This window comes from Abramis brama, assembly GCF_963993115.1.
Source record: "Abramis brama genome assembly, chromosome: 24".
NCBI classification, from domain to species: domain Eukaryota; kingdom Metazoa; phylum Chordata; class Actinopteri; order Cypriniformes; family Leuciscidae; genus Abramis; species Abramis brama.
Genome location: NC_139986.1, coordinates 17,460,708 through 17,478,632, shown reverse-complemented (window position 1 = coordinate 17,478,632; position 17,925 = coordinate 17,460,708). Strand labels below are relative to the sequence as shown.

At 37.1% G+C, this 17,925-nt stretch overlaps 2 protein-coding genes across 3 annotated transcripts; one reads left to right on the top strand and one right to left on the bottom strand.

Annotated features, from left to right (window-relative positions):
* Positions 1–5: 5 nt before the first annotated feature.
* zdhhc23b (zDHHC palmitoyltransferase 23b) lies at positions 6–7,788 on the top strand. 2 transcript variants are annotated; one of them, XM_084102682.1, is made up of 5 exons: positions 6–289; positions 865–1,042; positions 1,778–2,470; positions 3,896–4,063; positions 5,298–7,788. In XM_084102682.1, the coding sequence occupies exons 2-5, from the start codon at positions 906–908 to the stop codon at positions 5,569–5,571; spliced, it is 1,272 nt and encodes a 423-aa protein (XP_083958808.1). In that variant the 5' UTR covers positions 6–289; positions 865–905; the 3' UTR covers positions 5,572–7,788. The 2 variants fall into 2 exon arrangements, with proteins under 2 accessions (XP_083958808.1, XP_083958809.1); XM_084102683.1 differs by having other exon boundaries at positions 19–289; positions 3,905–4,063; positions 5,298–6,539.
* Positions 7,650–16,039, bottom strand: ccdc191 (coiled-coil domain containing 191; the record flags this gene model as incomplete). The annotated part of the gene is made up of 14 exons (XM_084102675.1): positions 7,650–8,024; positions 8,151–8,305; positions 9,326–9,478; positions 10,044–10,187; positions 10,678–10,779; positions 10,854–10,936; positions 12,018–12,109; positions 12,666–13,093; positions 13,166–13,409; positions 13,607–13,797; positions 14,077–14,221; positions 14,936–15,338; positions 15,662–15,820; positions 15,919–16,039. The coding sequence occupies 14 exons, from the start codon at positions 16,037–16,039 to the stop codon at positions 7,853–7,855; spliced, it is 2,592 nt and encodes an 863-aa protein (XP_083958801.1). The 3' UTR covers positions 7,650–7,852.
* Between the last annotated feature and the right edge of the window lie 1,886 nt (positions 16,040–17,925).

Here is a 17,925-nt window from a genome sequence, read left to right as displayed (position 1 = left end):
CAGGAAGATGAAGGCAGTCTATTCGACAATCGACACACACGCAAACACACAGCGCGTGCTGTCTGTTCGCGGTTGCTGTGTATGCTACGCGACTTCCTGGTGCTCTTCGTAGATTTAGACTGCTTTAGTGTTTCTTGCGCAGCTTCTTTTAATGATTAAATGTTAAAACGGCTTACCAGTAGAGTGGTAAACCGACTAGAACGTTCCGATACCGAGAATGAGACTACAGCTGGCGCTTATACTGACAGCACTTCCGAAAGGAACTACTACAATATGACTGTTTTGTGCTGTAAGTACGAAACAACGCATGCCACATATGCTACGTTTAGTAACGTTATGTCCCTATGAGGTTATTTACGTATTATAGTGAGTGCTTTTGTTCGACGTGGTCTAGACGGCAGTGTGTCGTTTAAACACCATCGCTTTACATCCGACGAACTTTCCAGTCTCGTAACCTGCGCGTACAAAAATGTGTTTATTAAATGTTAATATTTAAAATATATTCAAAATGTCTTTCTGTATGTATGTATGTATCTTTTTTTTTTTTTTTACAGTCTATGGTGTGTGTATATATGTGTGTATGCATGCATGTATGCATTTATGTATGTATATATGTATGTATCTTTTTTTTTACAGTCTATGGTGTGTGTGAATGTATATATGTGTATGCATTTATGTATGTATGTATGTATGTAGTACAAGGTCATGGGTTCAATCCCTAGTGAATGCATGAAGAGATCAATTGAATAGGCCTATCTTGTATGTATTGTACCCGTATATATCGCTTTGGATAAAAGCATGTGGAAATTAAGTCTAATAAATCGAGACATGAGATCTAAAATTTTCAATTTGTTTCCCTCACAGGAATGATACCTGCCCTCACCTATGTTTTCTAAGTTGACGTCATGACGAAGAGATCCCGTCGAACACTAGATCAGGATGATCCTCTGTGCTGTTGTGAGTACATTGATCGCCATGGCGGGCGCAGTCACATGGCAGGATGTTGCTGTGACTGTGAGGATTTGGATGAGGCTTGTGACAGGTGAGCGAGGGATTCATAGATTTCTACTTGGGGTCTGTTCACACTTGTAGTTCGGTTCTCTTGTTTTAATCAAAAAGAAAATACACCTGGTTCACATTGTAATTTTTTAACATCAGATTTAAACAAAAGGAATAAGGATACGGTCACAACCTGCTTGGACAGATTTTATGACATATATTTGAGACAGAACTTTCCGAACATCCAAAACAATGCTGTGTTCTGGGTTTAATGCACTCATTGTATGTCCTATATGATGGCATCTTAACAAACAGCTTATAAAATGTGTAAAGGTGTCAAAACAGTGGCAGGAATTCCTCCATTGCACACACAAAGATCTGCTGCAGTACTCCTGACTCCTGTAGTACCAAACTGTAATGGCTCTTATTACGAGAAAAATCTGATATTCTCGAGCACTCTGTCCTTTGTAGGGACGCATCTTGTGACATCACGTCCTGTTTTTGTTTTTTTGAGAGTGTCTTTGGTCCATGTTGCATATATATTTCAGTCGAACTGCATCAGAGTTCATTTGGAACCCCTGAAAATGTGGGTCTCGGTCCACTTGTTTTGTGCGTGCCAAGGTTCAGATGACGGCTTTTAATGCTTATTCAAATGAACTGCACTATCAGAGCAATCGCACCAGAGATCATTTATATCAAACCAAACCTGCCAAGTGTGAACACACCCTTAAATATAGTAAAATGTGTTAAGAATATGATCGAATCATTTATTTTCCAGATGGATGAAGAAGGAGTCTCAAAATCCAGGCTCTCTGTCTCGGGTAGTTGCCACGATCAGTGATCGTCTGCGGGTGCCCTGGATATCTGGTGCCCGACAAGTTGATCTGTCGTTGATCCCTCCTCTTATTCTCCTTCCTGTTTTTTTGCACATTGCAGCTTTGCACTACCTGCTGGGTATTGTAGTGCTAACAGCAGTGCCCATCATGGTCATTTGGTACTACTACTTTACTCACCGAAAGAAAGGACGCACTTTATTCTTCCTCAGCCTCGCCCTCTTCTCCCTTTTCTACATGTTCTACCTCTTCATCACCGAAATCGTCCCTCGCGGTGATGTGAATCATCTTCAGTTGTGCGCTGTGACGGCGGGTGTTGCTCTCACGGTCATTTCTCTCATAATCACTAAGAGGGGGCCAGGCTACGTCAGGCCTTGTCCATCTGACACTCATAGTACAGTGACCTATCACAAACCACCACCTGATGTAGATGCTGCCTATCTAAATGGAGAACAGCACCAGGTGGTGATAGCCAATCATGCCGGTCCTCTTGAACAAACTGATGAATCTGGGACAGCACTGGAGAGTGTTCAGAGGAGGAACTGGTGTACAGTATGCAAAGTGGTGCGTCCCCCGAGAGCCGGACACTGCAGGATCTGTGGAGTCTGCATCCTGCGTCTGGACCACCACTGTGTCTGGTGGGTTCCTTATTCAAGAGGGTCTTAGTTATTATTATCTGAGTAAATTTCATCTGCAGGTAACGTTTGGGTCATATTTCATGCAAAAATCAAAAGACAAAACTAAGCATAAAGAAAATAAAGCCTGTGATTAGCATCATTAGTATTTTTGTATTAAATTATTTTAAACATAAAATTAAGCACATTTTCTGCCAAGTTCTCAATATTGCAGCATGAAAATGATCTAATTTTGCAACCAAAAAAAAGGAAAAATAAGATATTATTTAAAGTGCTTTTTTACATTTAAAGTATTTAGCAATTTGTACATTTAATTTAATAAAAAAGTAATTTAATTTGTGTGTATTTATTTAATTTGTATTTATAATACTGCCTTCTGCCTTTAATTTATGCTGATTGTAATGTATGTGTACATATACATTTTATTTTACGCATAATTTTACAAATACATTTTTTGTAAATGTATTTTTTGTTTACAATTATAATGTTTTTATAATTAATAATAATTTTATAATTAGAAATATGAGAATATTTTCATGTCAAATTAAATAAAAATAAGGTCAAAATAATATTTTAAACACAAACATAAAATTCAACACATTTTCTCCCAAAGTTCTCATTATTGCAGCATGAAAAATATATAATTTTACAACAAAAAAGGAAAAATAAGTATTTAGTAATTTGTACATTTAATTTCATTTAATTTAAAAAATTAGTAATTTAATTAATTTTATTTGTATTTATAAAACTGGCTTCTGCTTTTATAAGATTGTAATGTATGTGTACATATAATATACGTTTTATTTTACATTTAATTTTAAACGTTTTTGCAATTCATCAAATATAATTATAATAATTTTTATAATTAATCGTTTTATAATTAGACATTTTAAATGTAATAAGAATTTTTGAAAATATTTTAATTTCATTTCACATGAAAATAATGTCCCAGTGCAAAAAAATATGGTAAATTTTCATGCAATATTTTTCAAGCCTATCAAATACAAAATTAGCATTACCAGAATTCTGAGAAATTGTTATGTATTACCCGGCTTTGTGTTTCTTGTGCTTTGTTAATTGGACTTTTAGTTTGCATTTGACATGGTTCTGTTCCTGTTCCCTGTCCTGTGTGTCTTTTTCGTAGTCCTTTTGTAGTTTTTCTAGTTGATTAGTTCTGTGATCATTCCCAGGTGTGTCTTGTTTGCATATTACCCTCTTGTGTTCAAAAATGTTTCTGTGTTCCTTGTCGAGTCAATCAGGTTTTTTGTGTCCTGTGAAATATCTTGTTCTTCATGTAAACATATGTGTAACGGAGACAGTGAGTTGATCTCGCCCTCTGCGTTCTTCTTATTCTGTGTAACTGATATGTGTAAGTGAATCTCCAGGTCTCAGTTCGGTGTCTTGTCGGTCATTTTGTTTTTGTGGTAGGATCAACAGCTGTGTGGGACAGGCCAATCACCCCAGTTTCCTTCTGATGCTTGTTTTCTTTCTGCTGACGTCGCTGTACGGGATCAGTTTGGTTCTTCGAAGCGTGTGTCCCCATCAGAGTGTGATGACGGCACTGCTCTACTGTCCTGACGTCTACAAGCAGTACAGGTGTGGATTCAACAACAACACACACACAAATGCTTCTGCTGTTTAAGCCTTTCTATTCACCACTTCAGTTCCTTCCAGTTCATTAGTTATTCATGGAAAAATATGATTTTCTTTTCTGGAAAGTCACTTTAAAATAGTAAATTGAATGGAATTTCAATTTTGTTGCTTTTCTGTTTGTGTAAACTGCTCCAAATGCACCATATCAGTGTTTCGCAGAATCATTGAGGGTTAAGAGAACAAAAATCTGGCTTTCCCAAATATTTAAGATATTTTTTTTATATACTATAATAGTATTTATTTATATTATGAATTGGCTTTTATTTTATATTTTCTTTTTTTAATTTAATTTTAATTAAAGTTTTAGGAATCTTGTCTTTTTTTTCCCCATTTCTATTTAGCTATTTCAGTTTTAATAATTCTAGTACTTCTCAACTTAAACTTAATGAATTAGTATTTTAGTTTTTTGCCAACTCTACATTTCTAATTTTGTAAACGTTTTTTAAGTTTGTTTTTCATTTAATTTTTATATTGTAAAACAATATATGTAACAAAAAAGATTTGTAATAATTTAGGATTAGTTGTAGTTAACAATTACAACACAACTCAAATTAAAAGTTTCTTTAACATGGAACAAATTGCACAAATTAACGCGCTATAAGCCATGACCCAAACCCAACCAGCAACGAGGTGAATTACAACATTACAAACTTTGATTTGAAGCAAAAAAACATTTGAAAATTGGACAAAAATACAAAGGGACTAGACTGTGGACTTAACGGCTTTAGTGAGGGAAAGAACTACAATCCCATGAAGCATTGCGAACAGCATGATCATATTAAAAACAATGGAGAAATATAAAACTACTAATTATATATAATTATGGGCTGACGGCTTCAACAGAAGCTAATACCATTGATTAACAACCTCGTAGCTCGCAACAATCTGTCTTTTAAGATTTATAAGTTATCATTAATGAAGAAAAGACAGGTTGTCCCGCCTTCGCGCCAGTAAACACGCCATCAGAGAAGAGATGTCACTGCAAGAGGGAAGGGAAGCTATTTTGATTAAAGATAATGAGGGTATATGACTTTTAAAAAAAGCTGTGCAATCTGTGCATGGATAAATCATTTATAATACATATATTCCATTAAAGAAAACAAGATTTATAGCAGCATTTTTCATATTTAAGGTATTAATAATAATCAACCCGTTTGTATGTCTTTGTGTTGGTCAGTTCTGCTCTGTGTTTCACCTGTGCCTGGTACAGCAGTCTTGTGACGGGAGGTTTGCTGCACCTGCTGATCTTACAGCTCATCAACGTCAGCTTCAATGTGACCGAACGTGAGGCACGCCTGGCTGCGAGAGAGAAAACCGGTCGCAGACGTCTCTGGGGTCTGGTCATCGACACCGGCACCTACTCCCGAGGTTTCTGGAGTAACTGGACTGAATTCTTAACCATGAGCAAGGCTTCAGAGCTGTCAAACGATAAAACATCAGATCTGGTGTAGACATTAAACTGGCAGTGACTTCTGATGGAAAAGTCTGTCTTTAAAGTGAATTATCACTCAGTGAAGTATAATGTTGTGCTACTTAATGCCTTCAACATCCATTCCAGAGTCAGTTTTATGGCTCGAAACGTTGTGGTCAAGGTCTCATCAAGAGTCAGGCGAATGTTGTGGATCAGTAGATGGCAGTGTTGTAGTATAATACATCTCTATTAGTGTAATTCATCATCGAGTGCTTCACTACTCAGGCGTGGAGATGATTTGCGGTGGATAGTGTTTACACTTGACTTGACATTACAGATAATATGTGAAGGTCTCCTTAAATACTTTTTTTTCTTTTTTCTAATCCAAAATTCTTTTTAGTTATTTCACTCAGAAGGATCTATTTGAAACTTGAATTTCTATTTAGTTTTTACAATTTTGCAATAAGGTTTCATTTGTTAATGTTAATTTCAACATTTACTAATATAATTTTAAAATCAAAATGATCTGTTAGCATTAATTAATGCACTGTGTGAACTAGTATGAACAAACAGTAAACAAATGTATTTTTATTAACAAAGATGAATAAATGCTGTAAAAAAAATGCTCATTGTTAGTTCATGTTAGCTAATGCATTAACTAATGTTAACAAATGAGAGTATTTGTTACCACAAATATGCATTTCTGGATTGCATTCACTGCTAGTTGGATCAATTATGGATTGTACTGTCTAATATTTGATCTCTCAACTCCAATATGTGAATGCACATTCAATGTCAAACATTTTTTGGGACATCAGAAGTGATGCAACAATTCATCTATATCTAGACATCACACAGCTTTGAAACTGTCATCTCAGTATGAATCTTTTATGGTGAGCTTCATGTTTGTTGTTCTCTCTCTCTCTCTCTCTCTCTCCCTCCCCCCCTCCCTTTCTTTCTTTTCATGACTGTACATAATACAATATTGCCAAAGCTTGGAATACATAGAATAATTATAAAGACATCAAAATAATTAAATGTACAAATTAAATTATTTATACAAATCAAATTAACAGTGTAACAAATTAAAATATGTGTGAACATTTGATACCACAGTGTTTTAACATACACACACACACACACACACATAACTGAGGGTCACTGTGGTGGACAGTAGGGAAACACATAGAGGTCAAACACACACATTCACCTGCTGTCTCTCAGGCTGTGGCACACACACACACACGTATCTGGCAGCAAGTGCTGCTGTTTGTCCCTCTCCTAGTATGATCTTTATCTGTTCTACTTCAGTCATGGCTGTAAAGTGCTTTAAACACACACCCTTTGCTCTCGGGGTAACCAGCTCTTTCTGTGTCTGCCGGTCTCGATGGCTAGACTGTGTTCACTCAGCCTGTACTTGCTCAGGATCCGTCTCTGCTTTGTATCTCTCACACTCTGGAGATATTCTTCCAATTCATAATTTGATTTCAGAGTTCGATAGAATTGTAATTTACTATGCGTTTCCTGATCCCAATGTTCCTGATATGTATTTTTAGACACTTTGATAATTTGGTTTATTTTGATGTTTGTGAGAAGCAGAGCTGGTCTGAGACTGGTTAGTGTTAGTAGAGTTAGTCCGGTTAGTAAGTCTCAGAACCAGCTGACTGAGGGGACTTTTTTCGGTGTTCAGTTCTTGGGTTTGAAGTGCTTTAAAATGTAGCAATTCTGTGGGACTTGATATTTTTTGCATATTAACAATCAATGGGAATCGGCCTAATTCTGCCCTACATGCATTATTGGGTGTTTTCCTTTGTAGTTTTAGAATAATTTTGCAGAATTCTGTGTGTAGGGCTTCTGTTGGATGTCTGTCCCATCTAGTGTAGCTCTGATCACTGAGTGGACCCCAAACCTCACTTCCATACAGCACAATGGGCTGAATTACACTATCAAAGATTTTTTTCTTAATGTCGTATAGAGCTCTTCAAGCTTTATCTTGTGCTTCAATTGAGCATAAATCTATGCTGCTTACCATCCTGCTACATTTCAGTGTTTTTGAATCAAAGTTGGTTTCCTTCCATTAAATGCCTTCTAAGCACAGAAGCAGATAAAGAAGCTGTTCAAAATCCGGATGTTTATTTGTCTCATGTGAGACGGTTTTATAATGCAATGCATTTCATTCTAAAAGTTGTTCAATTAAACTGTACCATGGAAAAATAAACGAGCGTAAAAAGATTAAACACGGTGGCTCATCAAGCTGCAGATGTTGTCAATGTCATTTAATGATGTGATGTAAAGCTTGGTAGTTGCAGCCTGTGTGCTGGTTAAAGAGGATTTACGGAACGCCACAGGGAGTTAATAGGGGAGGCGTGGAAGTCAGGCAAAATCTCCGAGACTTTACGTCTGAGTTGATCTCTGCGTTCCTCTCTTTCTTTCTCCTCTCGCAAGACAACAGGAAGACTTCTCCAGCTAGCAAAACACTTCTTGACAGCTCTCCTACAAAGCCCAGAGAACCAAAGTCAGAGCAAACTTTAAATTCTTTTATAACTACACAAGTTCATCTTTAGATTTGGCCTTATGGTGCAGTAAACGGTCACATTCACACTAATACGAGGTAAAGACCTGCTGTTGTGTTCCTCTGCCCGCTGCTCGTTGTCCCAAGCTGTTATTCGCCCTTCTGTAGCGTGATCTAGCAGTGCCGTGAACGCCTTCCTCTGGGTGTGTATCCTGTGGAACCGCTCGGCTCGTGCTTCCAGTATACAGCGCAGATCTTTTAACTGGTAAGTATTGAAATCAAAGGCAGAGAAATGCTCATACTTAAGGATAGGGGTTTATTAATATTACTAACCCTAAATATTAAACTAAGGCACATAAATATGCGATGAGCTCTTTTGGCTTGGGCCAAAACTACCCAGAAAACATTAGTAACCACATGGCTCCCCTGTTGGTGAGTTCTGGTGATAATTTCTTCAGAAAATGTAAAGATAATAAATATAGTACATTAGATTTTTTTTTTAATGTATTAATTTCATTAATATTAATTTTAATTTCCTTTATTACAAATAATACAATATAAATTATATATATATATATATATATATATATATATATATATATATAATTTCATATATATTTACAACAAACAAAAAAATATTCGTATTAAAATTAATAAATACTTTTAAATATATTTATAACAATTTGATAATACAATTTTTGCCTATTTGGCTATTATAAAAAAAAATAAGTCACATTTTTAATTGAATTTATTATAAACAAGACAATTATTTATATGCCTATAAATAAATGCCTGTCTTTTTAAAGCTTTCTAGCTTTTTAAGACTTTTTAGACTAACAAATAAATATAAATATTAAAATAATATAAAAATTAATAAACAATAAATATGTATTTAATTTATTATGAATAAAATAACATTTTAATAAAGTTATAAGACGATAAGACACTTTGTGGCTGTACCAAATTTAATTATAATATGCCTGAATTTTTTTTAATTTATTACAAAAAAATACACTTATTTATGTCTATAAAAATATTAATATTAAAATAATGAATGAATACATTTATTAATTATTTATTAATTTATTTATAATAAATCGACAAGACTATTTAAAAAAACTAAAATTAATATCTAAATAATACATATTTATTATAAATTAACTAAATTATTTATTTATAATAAGTCGATAAGACACACATTGTGGCTATCCCAAATTAAGCTGTCTTAAAATCTGAATCTTTTCTAATCATTGACAGGTAATGCGTGTGTGTGGCGTTTCACCCTTGTCCAGCTCCACACGGCCCTCTGAAGCAGGATCCTGTGATACAGCTGGTTGGCACTGGCCTCTCTCTCTGCGTGGGCTTCATCCACACACTGCCGCCAAGAGCAGAAGCAGCTTCTCTGCAGAGCCAGAGAGTAATGATCCGCCGCTCTCTGGAGGAGACCGAAAAGCCAAAAGCACCGCAACATAAATAACTGTCAGCTTTAATTAACAGTGTCATCATCTCATGTACTCCCATGGTTTATATGGATCGCAAACTTTCCCTGCTGACTTCCTGTGAGAACTGTAAAGATAGAGGCACATGCAACTAATTGGACCTTGAGGTTTCTGCTCTCATGGATGTGAATCAATATCTAAACAACAATGCAAATTCTGAATTCAAAGCCATTCCGTCATCCGTTTCTCTCTCTGTCTGTCTCTCCCTCTCAGTCGCTCCATCCTGCATCTCAGATATCCGCTCTGGTCATTTATTTTGAAAACAGGTGGTTAGCCAGGTGGAAACGCAACAGTATACTGTAAACATCATTAAAATTTGGGGAATGGGCCAAGAGTTAATGCAATGCAACAGCTGGTCTTCTTGTCTGTGTGAGCGGCCATAACTCTTTGGATGAATAATTGAGTGTGTGAGTATCTGTCTGGAAAGCAGACGAATGGCCTGCATTGTTACTGTAGGGCATGAATGTGTGTGTGTGTGTGTGTGTCTGCAGCAGAGCTGACCTGTGTGTTGACATGGCTTTGCTCCAGCAGGAGTTTCCATGGTGCCAGGCCTCGGTGCAGTAACAGGGTTCTGAGGTAGTGCTGGGCCGCCCGCTTTGACAGTTCCTGTTCCCATTCTGCTCTCTTCTGCTTCTCAAGCTCTTTCTAAGTTCACATAAACACAAACACAGTTCCTTAAAACGAATAAACTAAAAAGCTGTGTGCATAAACATGATGAATAATTTAGATATACATTTTTGTTTAGATTTTCTAGATGCGCTTTCTTATGCAAAACTCGTTGGCTATGTTGAATGTGGCTAAGTTATTCTGAATGGTTTTTAGCATACTCTAATCAGTTGCTAGGGCGTTCCAGTTGGTTGCACACTGGCATTCTGGTCCCTAGATGAGGCGTGGGATATTTTTAACCAATTCCATCATCCCTAAACGCTGAAAATCACCTGAACGAGCTGAATTACAGTTATTTACCTGTAGAAAAGTGAAAACGCACCTCTCCTTAACAAGCCGCAAGATTTGAGATATCCCTCATGTATGGAACACATGCAGAGCAGCTACCATTTAAATAATCGCCATTAATAATTACATAATCTAATTATGTAAAGCCTATAAATCCATGATAATGTGTTTCGCCACAGACCTTCCTCTGCTGCCTTTTCTCTTCCTTCTTCCTCTCTACCTCCTTTTGTTTCTCTTCTTCCTCAGCTCTGAGCCTTTCCTCCTCAGCTGCCTTCATTTGAGCCTAAAGAACAAAAAAGGAGAGGTTTGTGTCATCACATACACTTATTTCCATCCTTCAAGAGAAGCAAGTCTTACCAGTTTCTCCTCCTCCTTCTGTCTCCTCTGCTCCTCAATCTCTCTCCTGCGCTCGGCGCGCTGGCGTGCTCGTTCCTCCATGGCTGAAAGAAACGTAAGAAAGGAAGGTGAGAGACAGAGTTGGGGTGACAGAGACATCAGTTAAGGGCGAGAATAAAGGGTCACTGTGAAGTTCTGCAGTATGTTCTTCTGATCTTATGAGTCGTATTGCAACCAGAATCAGAAATATATATAAATAGCAAAAATGGCAACAAAATTGACAAAAATGTTCCAGGTATATAAAATATGGGGGGGGAAATTACCCCCCTCTGTATATACGGAGTATATCCGTTTTGAAAATACAAGCTCACCAATGTGAAGTTCACCAGAATGAGAAACTTACAAAGTTGAATTAAAAAAAATTATACTCAACAACAGCTTTTCTTATAATTTTTTTGTCATTTATACATTTTTTTTAATATTATTTTAAGTATAGGAGGTGGAAAAACATTTGGTAACACAATTACCATGTACAAAAGTCTGGGTTTGGAATATAAGGCGAGGAACATTTTGAATCAGACCTGGTGTGCGTTTCCCAAAAGCAATGGTCACAAGCTTTGTTGTTACCAACAGAGGTCAATGGAACTTGCGACCATATTTTGTTTAACGATACTTTTGGCAAACGCACCCCTGAGCAGGACAATAACTTGTCAGTTTTTCAGTGTGAGAAACATCTCATTGGTCGTCTTGTTTTGCCAAGGCCACGACAGTCAGCCTCACAGATTGATAAATAATCTCATAAATGTTGGATGTCGGTAGGGGCTTTTACTCAGCAGAATGTTGAGTTGAGGGGGCTGTTGACAACCTCCCGCTGAGACACGCAGACATGTGCGCCAACCCACTCAGATTCTCAAACAACCCTGATTAACAAACAAATATGACTTTGCGTTCAAAAACAATGAAATTTGAGGTTTAGCACATGGGAAAGGTATTGTGTGGTTTTGGTATTGTTCTGGGCTTGCAAAGTGGATTATGAGTGTATAGCGATTATGTGCATCTGTATTCAATGCATTCAGCATCAGAGTGTTTAAATCTAGGGCATGGCCATGAAATTAATATTCCATGCTTGGAACCATCATAGTGACAGTTTTTCTAACTGCTTGATTGTGTGTGCGTACGACTGACCTTGTACTGTAGGATGGGGAAGCGCTGAACGAAGCAGAGATGATTTTTGGTCGGTGTGGCTGCTGGCGTTTTCTCTTGAGGCACTCTTTGTTCTGAGATTGTAAGGATCATGAATATCTTTGTGAAATTGTGACTAACAAACATTCTGTCTCCCACACACAAATACACGGATAGAACAGCAGTGGGAAGTGACCCTTTGGTAAAATCTAGAGGGATTACATTAAGCACTTGAAATAAGCAAATATTACATTCTGATCCACTCTGGTGTCTAAGGTGGATTTCTTACAGTATATTTATTCTGTCCTCTCCATGCAAATAATAATCTCACAAAAAATTAAATAAAATCAAGCCTATTTTAAAGGTGCAGGTTTTTTAAAAACGCTATTGAAAAGTGAATCGGACCGAGCACCAAAACACACTTGTAGCTAATCATAAAATTACATTTATACAGCTTAACACAGTGATTGCTATCAGGATATGAGGAGACTTTTAACCAGCATAATAACAAATGTTTCTGTAGAGAATCACTTATTGCACCTTTAATATCGGAGAAGCTTTCCAGCGCTGGATTGCCTTTATGCAAAAAACAAACAAACAAACAAACAATTCTTTTGATTTTGGGAATATGCCACACACATATGAGGGTACCTTGGTTTTTCTGTACTTCTTGCAGTCTTTGTGTTGGGTTTAGGTGGACAGCATGTGCTTATAGCTTCAGGAGGTCCTGTTGCTAACAGTGCCGATTTCTCTGCCTCATGTCTCAGTTCCAGAATGTTCTGTCTCTCTTGCAGATGCAGAATATGCTCCTGTTGCTCTTTCAGAAGGCGCCTCTGCTCTGCTACGGTTTGCTGCAGGTCCACATGGCCGTGTTTGATCTGTCCACCGCTAAGCTCTGCGCTTCCACTCCGGGTGGTCTTCTGCTGTTGCCCCTGAAGGGCCCGTCGCTGCTCAGCCGATGAGAGAGCGGCATGACGTCGCGTAACCTGCCATGCTTGGGTGGGCGGGGCCTCTGAACGCCCAGTGCTTTTAGTGGCTTGTGCAGTGGGTGAACTGCTTTCTGGAGCTGCTGGCACTTCCTGTGGTGGGATGAAGATAGTTTGTGGAATACTTTCATCAGAATAAAAAAATATTTCAGTATATGTCCTTACCTGATGACTGATGTGTTCCGTAAGACTGAGTGTTTCAGGTGGGTTGGTAATCGGTGGAGATTTTTCCGCCCCTAGTTTCCCAGAAGTAGCCGCACTGATCAAGGCAGCCATTTTACATCGGGTTTCTTCTTGTTGTCGGAGAAGCTCCTTGCGATGACATTCTCCCCGACACCACACAAGCCAATCACTGAGGCAGCGCCTCAAAAGCCTCCTGCGGTCACTCTCCACCGCCTGCTGACAGCGCCTGTGGGAACGACAGATATGACTTAAAACCAGTCTGACTGCCAAGGTTGCCAAGATGAATGAAAGCTTTTAATTAACCTTTAATTAAGCAATTAATATGCTCTTTTAGTCTAAACATTTAGTTAAAGAGCCATCGCTTTTCTTCCAGATGTTTATCAAGCCCTAAATGACAGGCTTTTATAAATTGAGTTCTCCTGCCTGTGCTCCAGTCTCAGCTCTTCTTCAGTCCTTTCAGCCTCTTTTTCCTCTCTTCTGGCCCAAACAAGAGCCCGCCATGCCCGCCATGCCCTCAGCTGCCTCCTCCAATCACACAGCGCCGCTGCCTTGCCCATACGCACCCTCCTCTCCATTATCACAGAGTACCATGCCGTAAAATGCCTGTGCATGCACTAAAACAAATGCAACCAGTCACAAAACGGTATTTTACAGTCCCGTACTTGCACTTACAGTGTACTTAGAAAGTAGTGGGCAATACAAGGTAACTGCATGGGTTAAGGTTAGGTTTAGAGGTAGGTTCAGGGTTAGTACCTAGTTATTACCCAGTTATTATAATTACTATAATAAGTACATAGTATGTCCATGTGGAATAGGGCTGTAAAATAAAGTACTACCCAAAAAACATAAGTGTTCATTGCATACAATATAATTAATCTGTAATATCTTCTAACCTGCAAATTGAGAAGATGAACTTTGGCTTCCAGGTTCTTCAGCTTAAGTTGGAGGTCTTTGTTCTGTTTCTTCTGTACGGAATTATGACATTTTGAAATGACAGAGCACTCAGTGACCCTTTGTTTCTGGAGCTTTTCCCTCTCCCTGTGTAAGATTGAAATAAAAATGTCATGTAATCATCTCTTCAAAAATTTAAATGGCATTTCAATTGGAAGGATTATAGATAATGGCCCCCAAAAGTATCAGGACACTTAAAACACACTTAAAAATGTATTCATGTCATTTCATTAAACAAGAAAATATCAAACCAAGTGGCATTTATTTTAAAAAAAAGTACAAGCACACTCTTCAAGATAAAACATCTAAAGTATTAAAAAAAATTGTTAGGGTTTAAACTATAATACTACATTTAAAATTAAAACAAATGTATTTAGACTCTTTCTGGTTAGTGTCAGATTCCAAGGCGCCCCAAGCAGTGAGAAATATAGATATTTATTCTCCTTAAATGTACAACCAGATCCTTCCAGATCACCACCGGTCTTGTCCTAAAACCTCAATTGAGGAAAATATCATTAAATTATTAAATAATCATGCATATCATAGAACAACTGCAGTGGATATAGTGGGACATTTGTGCCCCAAAGCACCATGGTCCTTTGATCAGACCCTGGTATAAACTTAAGGGGAACTGACTTCATACAACCACAAAAAATAACCGTGTGATCAGTAAAGATGACAAGTGAAGTTAGTTGAGAAAGGGTTTAGATTTGTTTGTAGATGCCACTTTGTTTGATATGTTGACATTCATACATTTTTAATGGTGGTTAGGGTGTCCAAATACATTTGTGATTGTTGTACATGTTTCGTGCAAGCTGCTCCACACTCTTCTTCTCCTCCATCTCTCTGCGCAAGCGAATCATCTCCTGCTGTATCAGTTCTTCCTGTCTGCGAGCCTGCTGTCTCTTCTTTCTCTGCTTCTCCTGTTCCAGTTGCCAGGCTTCCTCTCGCGCCTCCCTTAGCACTTCCTTCTCTTTATGCAGTTTGTCACGCTCTGCATCTCGGCGCATGCGGCTCTCCTTTACCTGCTTGTGACGCACCTCCATAGTGATGCTAGGGTTCCTCCATTTCTTCTTACTCAGGTCAGAGTCGACTTTGAGGTTCTCCATTATTCCAAAGTCCAACACCTCTGTGTCCATCAGGTCCTGGAGGAAATTGTGCACTACAGAGTTGTCCTCTTCCTGCGCTAGGTGAAAGTACATGTCTAAAAAACAAAAGAGAAACTCCAGTTTAGTATTAAATTATTATTAACTATGAAAATCTTCTGTATAAATAAAATAAAATACAAATATTAGATTACATTTTTTTACTAAAAATTAAATAAAAATAAATTAAAGCTATATATAAATTAAAATAATGACCTAAAAGGACCTAACAAAATCTCTGGAAAAAAAAAGCCAATTCATTTTTTTTTTTTTATAAATACACTAATATTAAATAAATAATACCTAAATAACATTGGTTTAGATTTAGGATCTTTAAGGTAAACTTCAAGGAAAACAAGGCAGATCATTTGTTCATTTGTACCATCAAAGTTATTATAACTAGGCTGTGAAGTCTTAACAAGTTGTTTGGATTCTGAATCATCCTTTTTACTGGAACTCATCTCCTCTTCCTCCTCGTCATCATCCATTTCAAGCTCCAGACGTAACTTCTGGTTCATCCATTCACTTAGAATAGACTGAGCTGTGGAATACAAGAATGAGGACACGTCAGTGTGATTCTGATTTAAAAAATCTGAATATGTGTGTAGTGCTGAATATTATTAATAAGTTAAAGACTACCTTCACTGTATGCATCATCATGATCCTGTAGCTGTTCTACGCTCTGCAGCGCCATACTGTTTTTACCACCACGTGGTTTCTTCATGGAAAACACCTCAGCTACAGCGAACTCTGAAGCCATCTCCACCCTCTGAGGAGAATGAGAATACAACAAAAGTTTTAATTACAATATATATACATAAACACAGACACTGCATCTCTTGTGAAAAAGAAGTACACTTTAGCATACTTTAAAAAAAGAGTACTTATTACAGAAATGATATACTATAAGTGGAGATAATCTTGCAGAGACATCTCTTCTCTGATGATGTGTTTACTGGCATGATAGTGGCATCATGAGATCGCAACAATAGCAAATGACAATGATCCAATCGATTCCCGATTTACAAAATCAAGTCCAGCCCCACATTTTTTCTAGTTCGAGAAGCCTTTTCACTCAGATACGTCACAATAGGGAAGAAATAACTATTGCAACTTAAGTTTCATGCCTACTTTAAAATAATATAAGTTCAAACTGAATGTGATGCTTTCGGAAACTTTCGGAATTTTAATTGCAATTGAAACAAAAATATTACGGAGGGCACTTTTTAAAGTGTACTTGGGTACGTTAAGAAATATAGCCATGAAAGTGCATCCTATTTAAGTACACTTAAAGGGATAGTTCTGCATTAATTTACTCACCCTTTAAGTTGTTCCAAACCTGTATGTGTTTCTTTCTTCTGTTGAACACAAAATAATATAGGCTATTATGAAGAATGTCGGTAACCAAACAGTTGACGGTAGCAGCTGACTTTCATAGTGTTCATATTATGAAAGTCAATGGGGCCCATTAACTGTTTGGTTACCAACATTCTACAAAATATATTCTTTTGTGTTCAGCAGAAGAAAGAAACTCATACAGGTTTGGAACAACTTGAGGGTGAGAAAATGAACAGAATTTTTATTTTTGAGTTAACTATCCCTTGATGTGATTTTCATTAATATTATATTATATGTAAGTACACATTCAATATCAAGAACACTTCTTTTTCACAAGGGATGGCATACATACACATTAATTGTCTGCATTACATGTATTTAAATGATTGAAATGTACCTTCACCCACTGTTTTATGTCATTCTCATTCAGCTGCACCTGCAATATAAAATATGAATTTTATATGAAGCTATGACCATTGTTTCAATTCAAAATAGACTGAGTCATCAAAATTTATCATAAGCTGATCATTGAATCAAGAGGTTTCCAGCCTTGTTGATGCCTGAAGTTAACATAAATTGAATATTTTGTCACACTGGCCTCCCTGACTAATAATATGCCGTCTCACCTTAAACTGGCTCTATTTGCGGGTTAAATGGGTTTGCATTGCACATTTGAGCTAAATCTTTCTGCTGAGCTACAAATACATTCCTTCATTACTAATAACCAATGTGCATGACCAAAGATAACCCGAGTGTGACATTTATTTAGATTAATACCTCTGGCTGAATATTGTAAAAAGGGAAACACCACTAAGAAGCTAAATGTGAAGAACTGTGTGAGCAAAGAGGAAGCAGGTTTTACTCGCCTTATTACTGCTTGGTGTTTTAGTCTTTGTTGTTTTCCAACGAAAAATATCCGGTCTGAGAGCCATGGTCTTTTGTACATGCGTTTGGATTGTAAGATAATATAATATATTTTATAACATGTTTGCAAAGTATATATAGCAGCAATTTACAGTATGGGTTATACAAAATTTAGCTTCATCAAAACATTCATGTAAGTTACTTCAGTGAGAAACTTTTCACACAGCAATGGAATTGTGGGATTTGTAGTTTGCGCAAAGTGACGTAGCATGAGTTGGTACCTAAAAAGAACTACTTATCCCAACAAGAGCTGATGAGGACTGAAGCGTCTACTTTGAAACCATGGAGACAGTTGTTACGTCTGTTATCAGATCCAACTAAGCAACCACGGCCAGATAAATAGCGTGTTTAAACATGTTCATCTTCATCTTTATATATGACAAG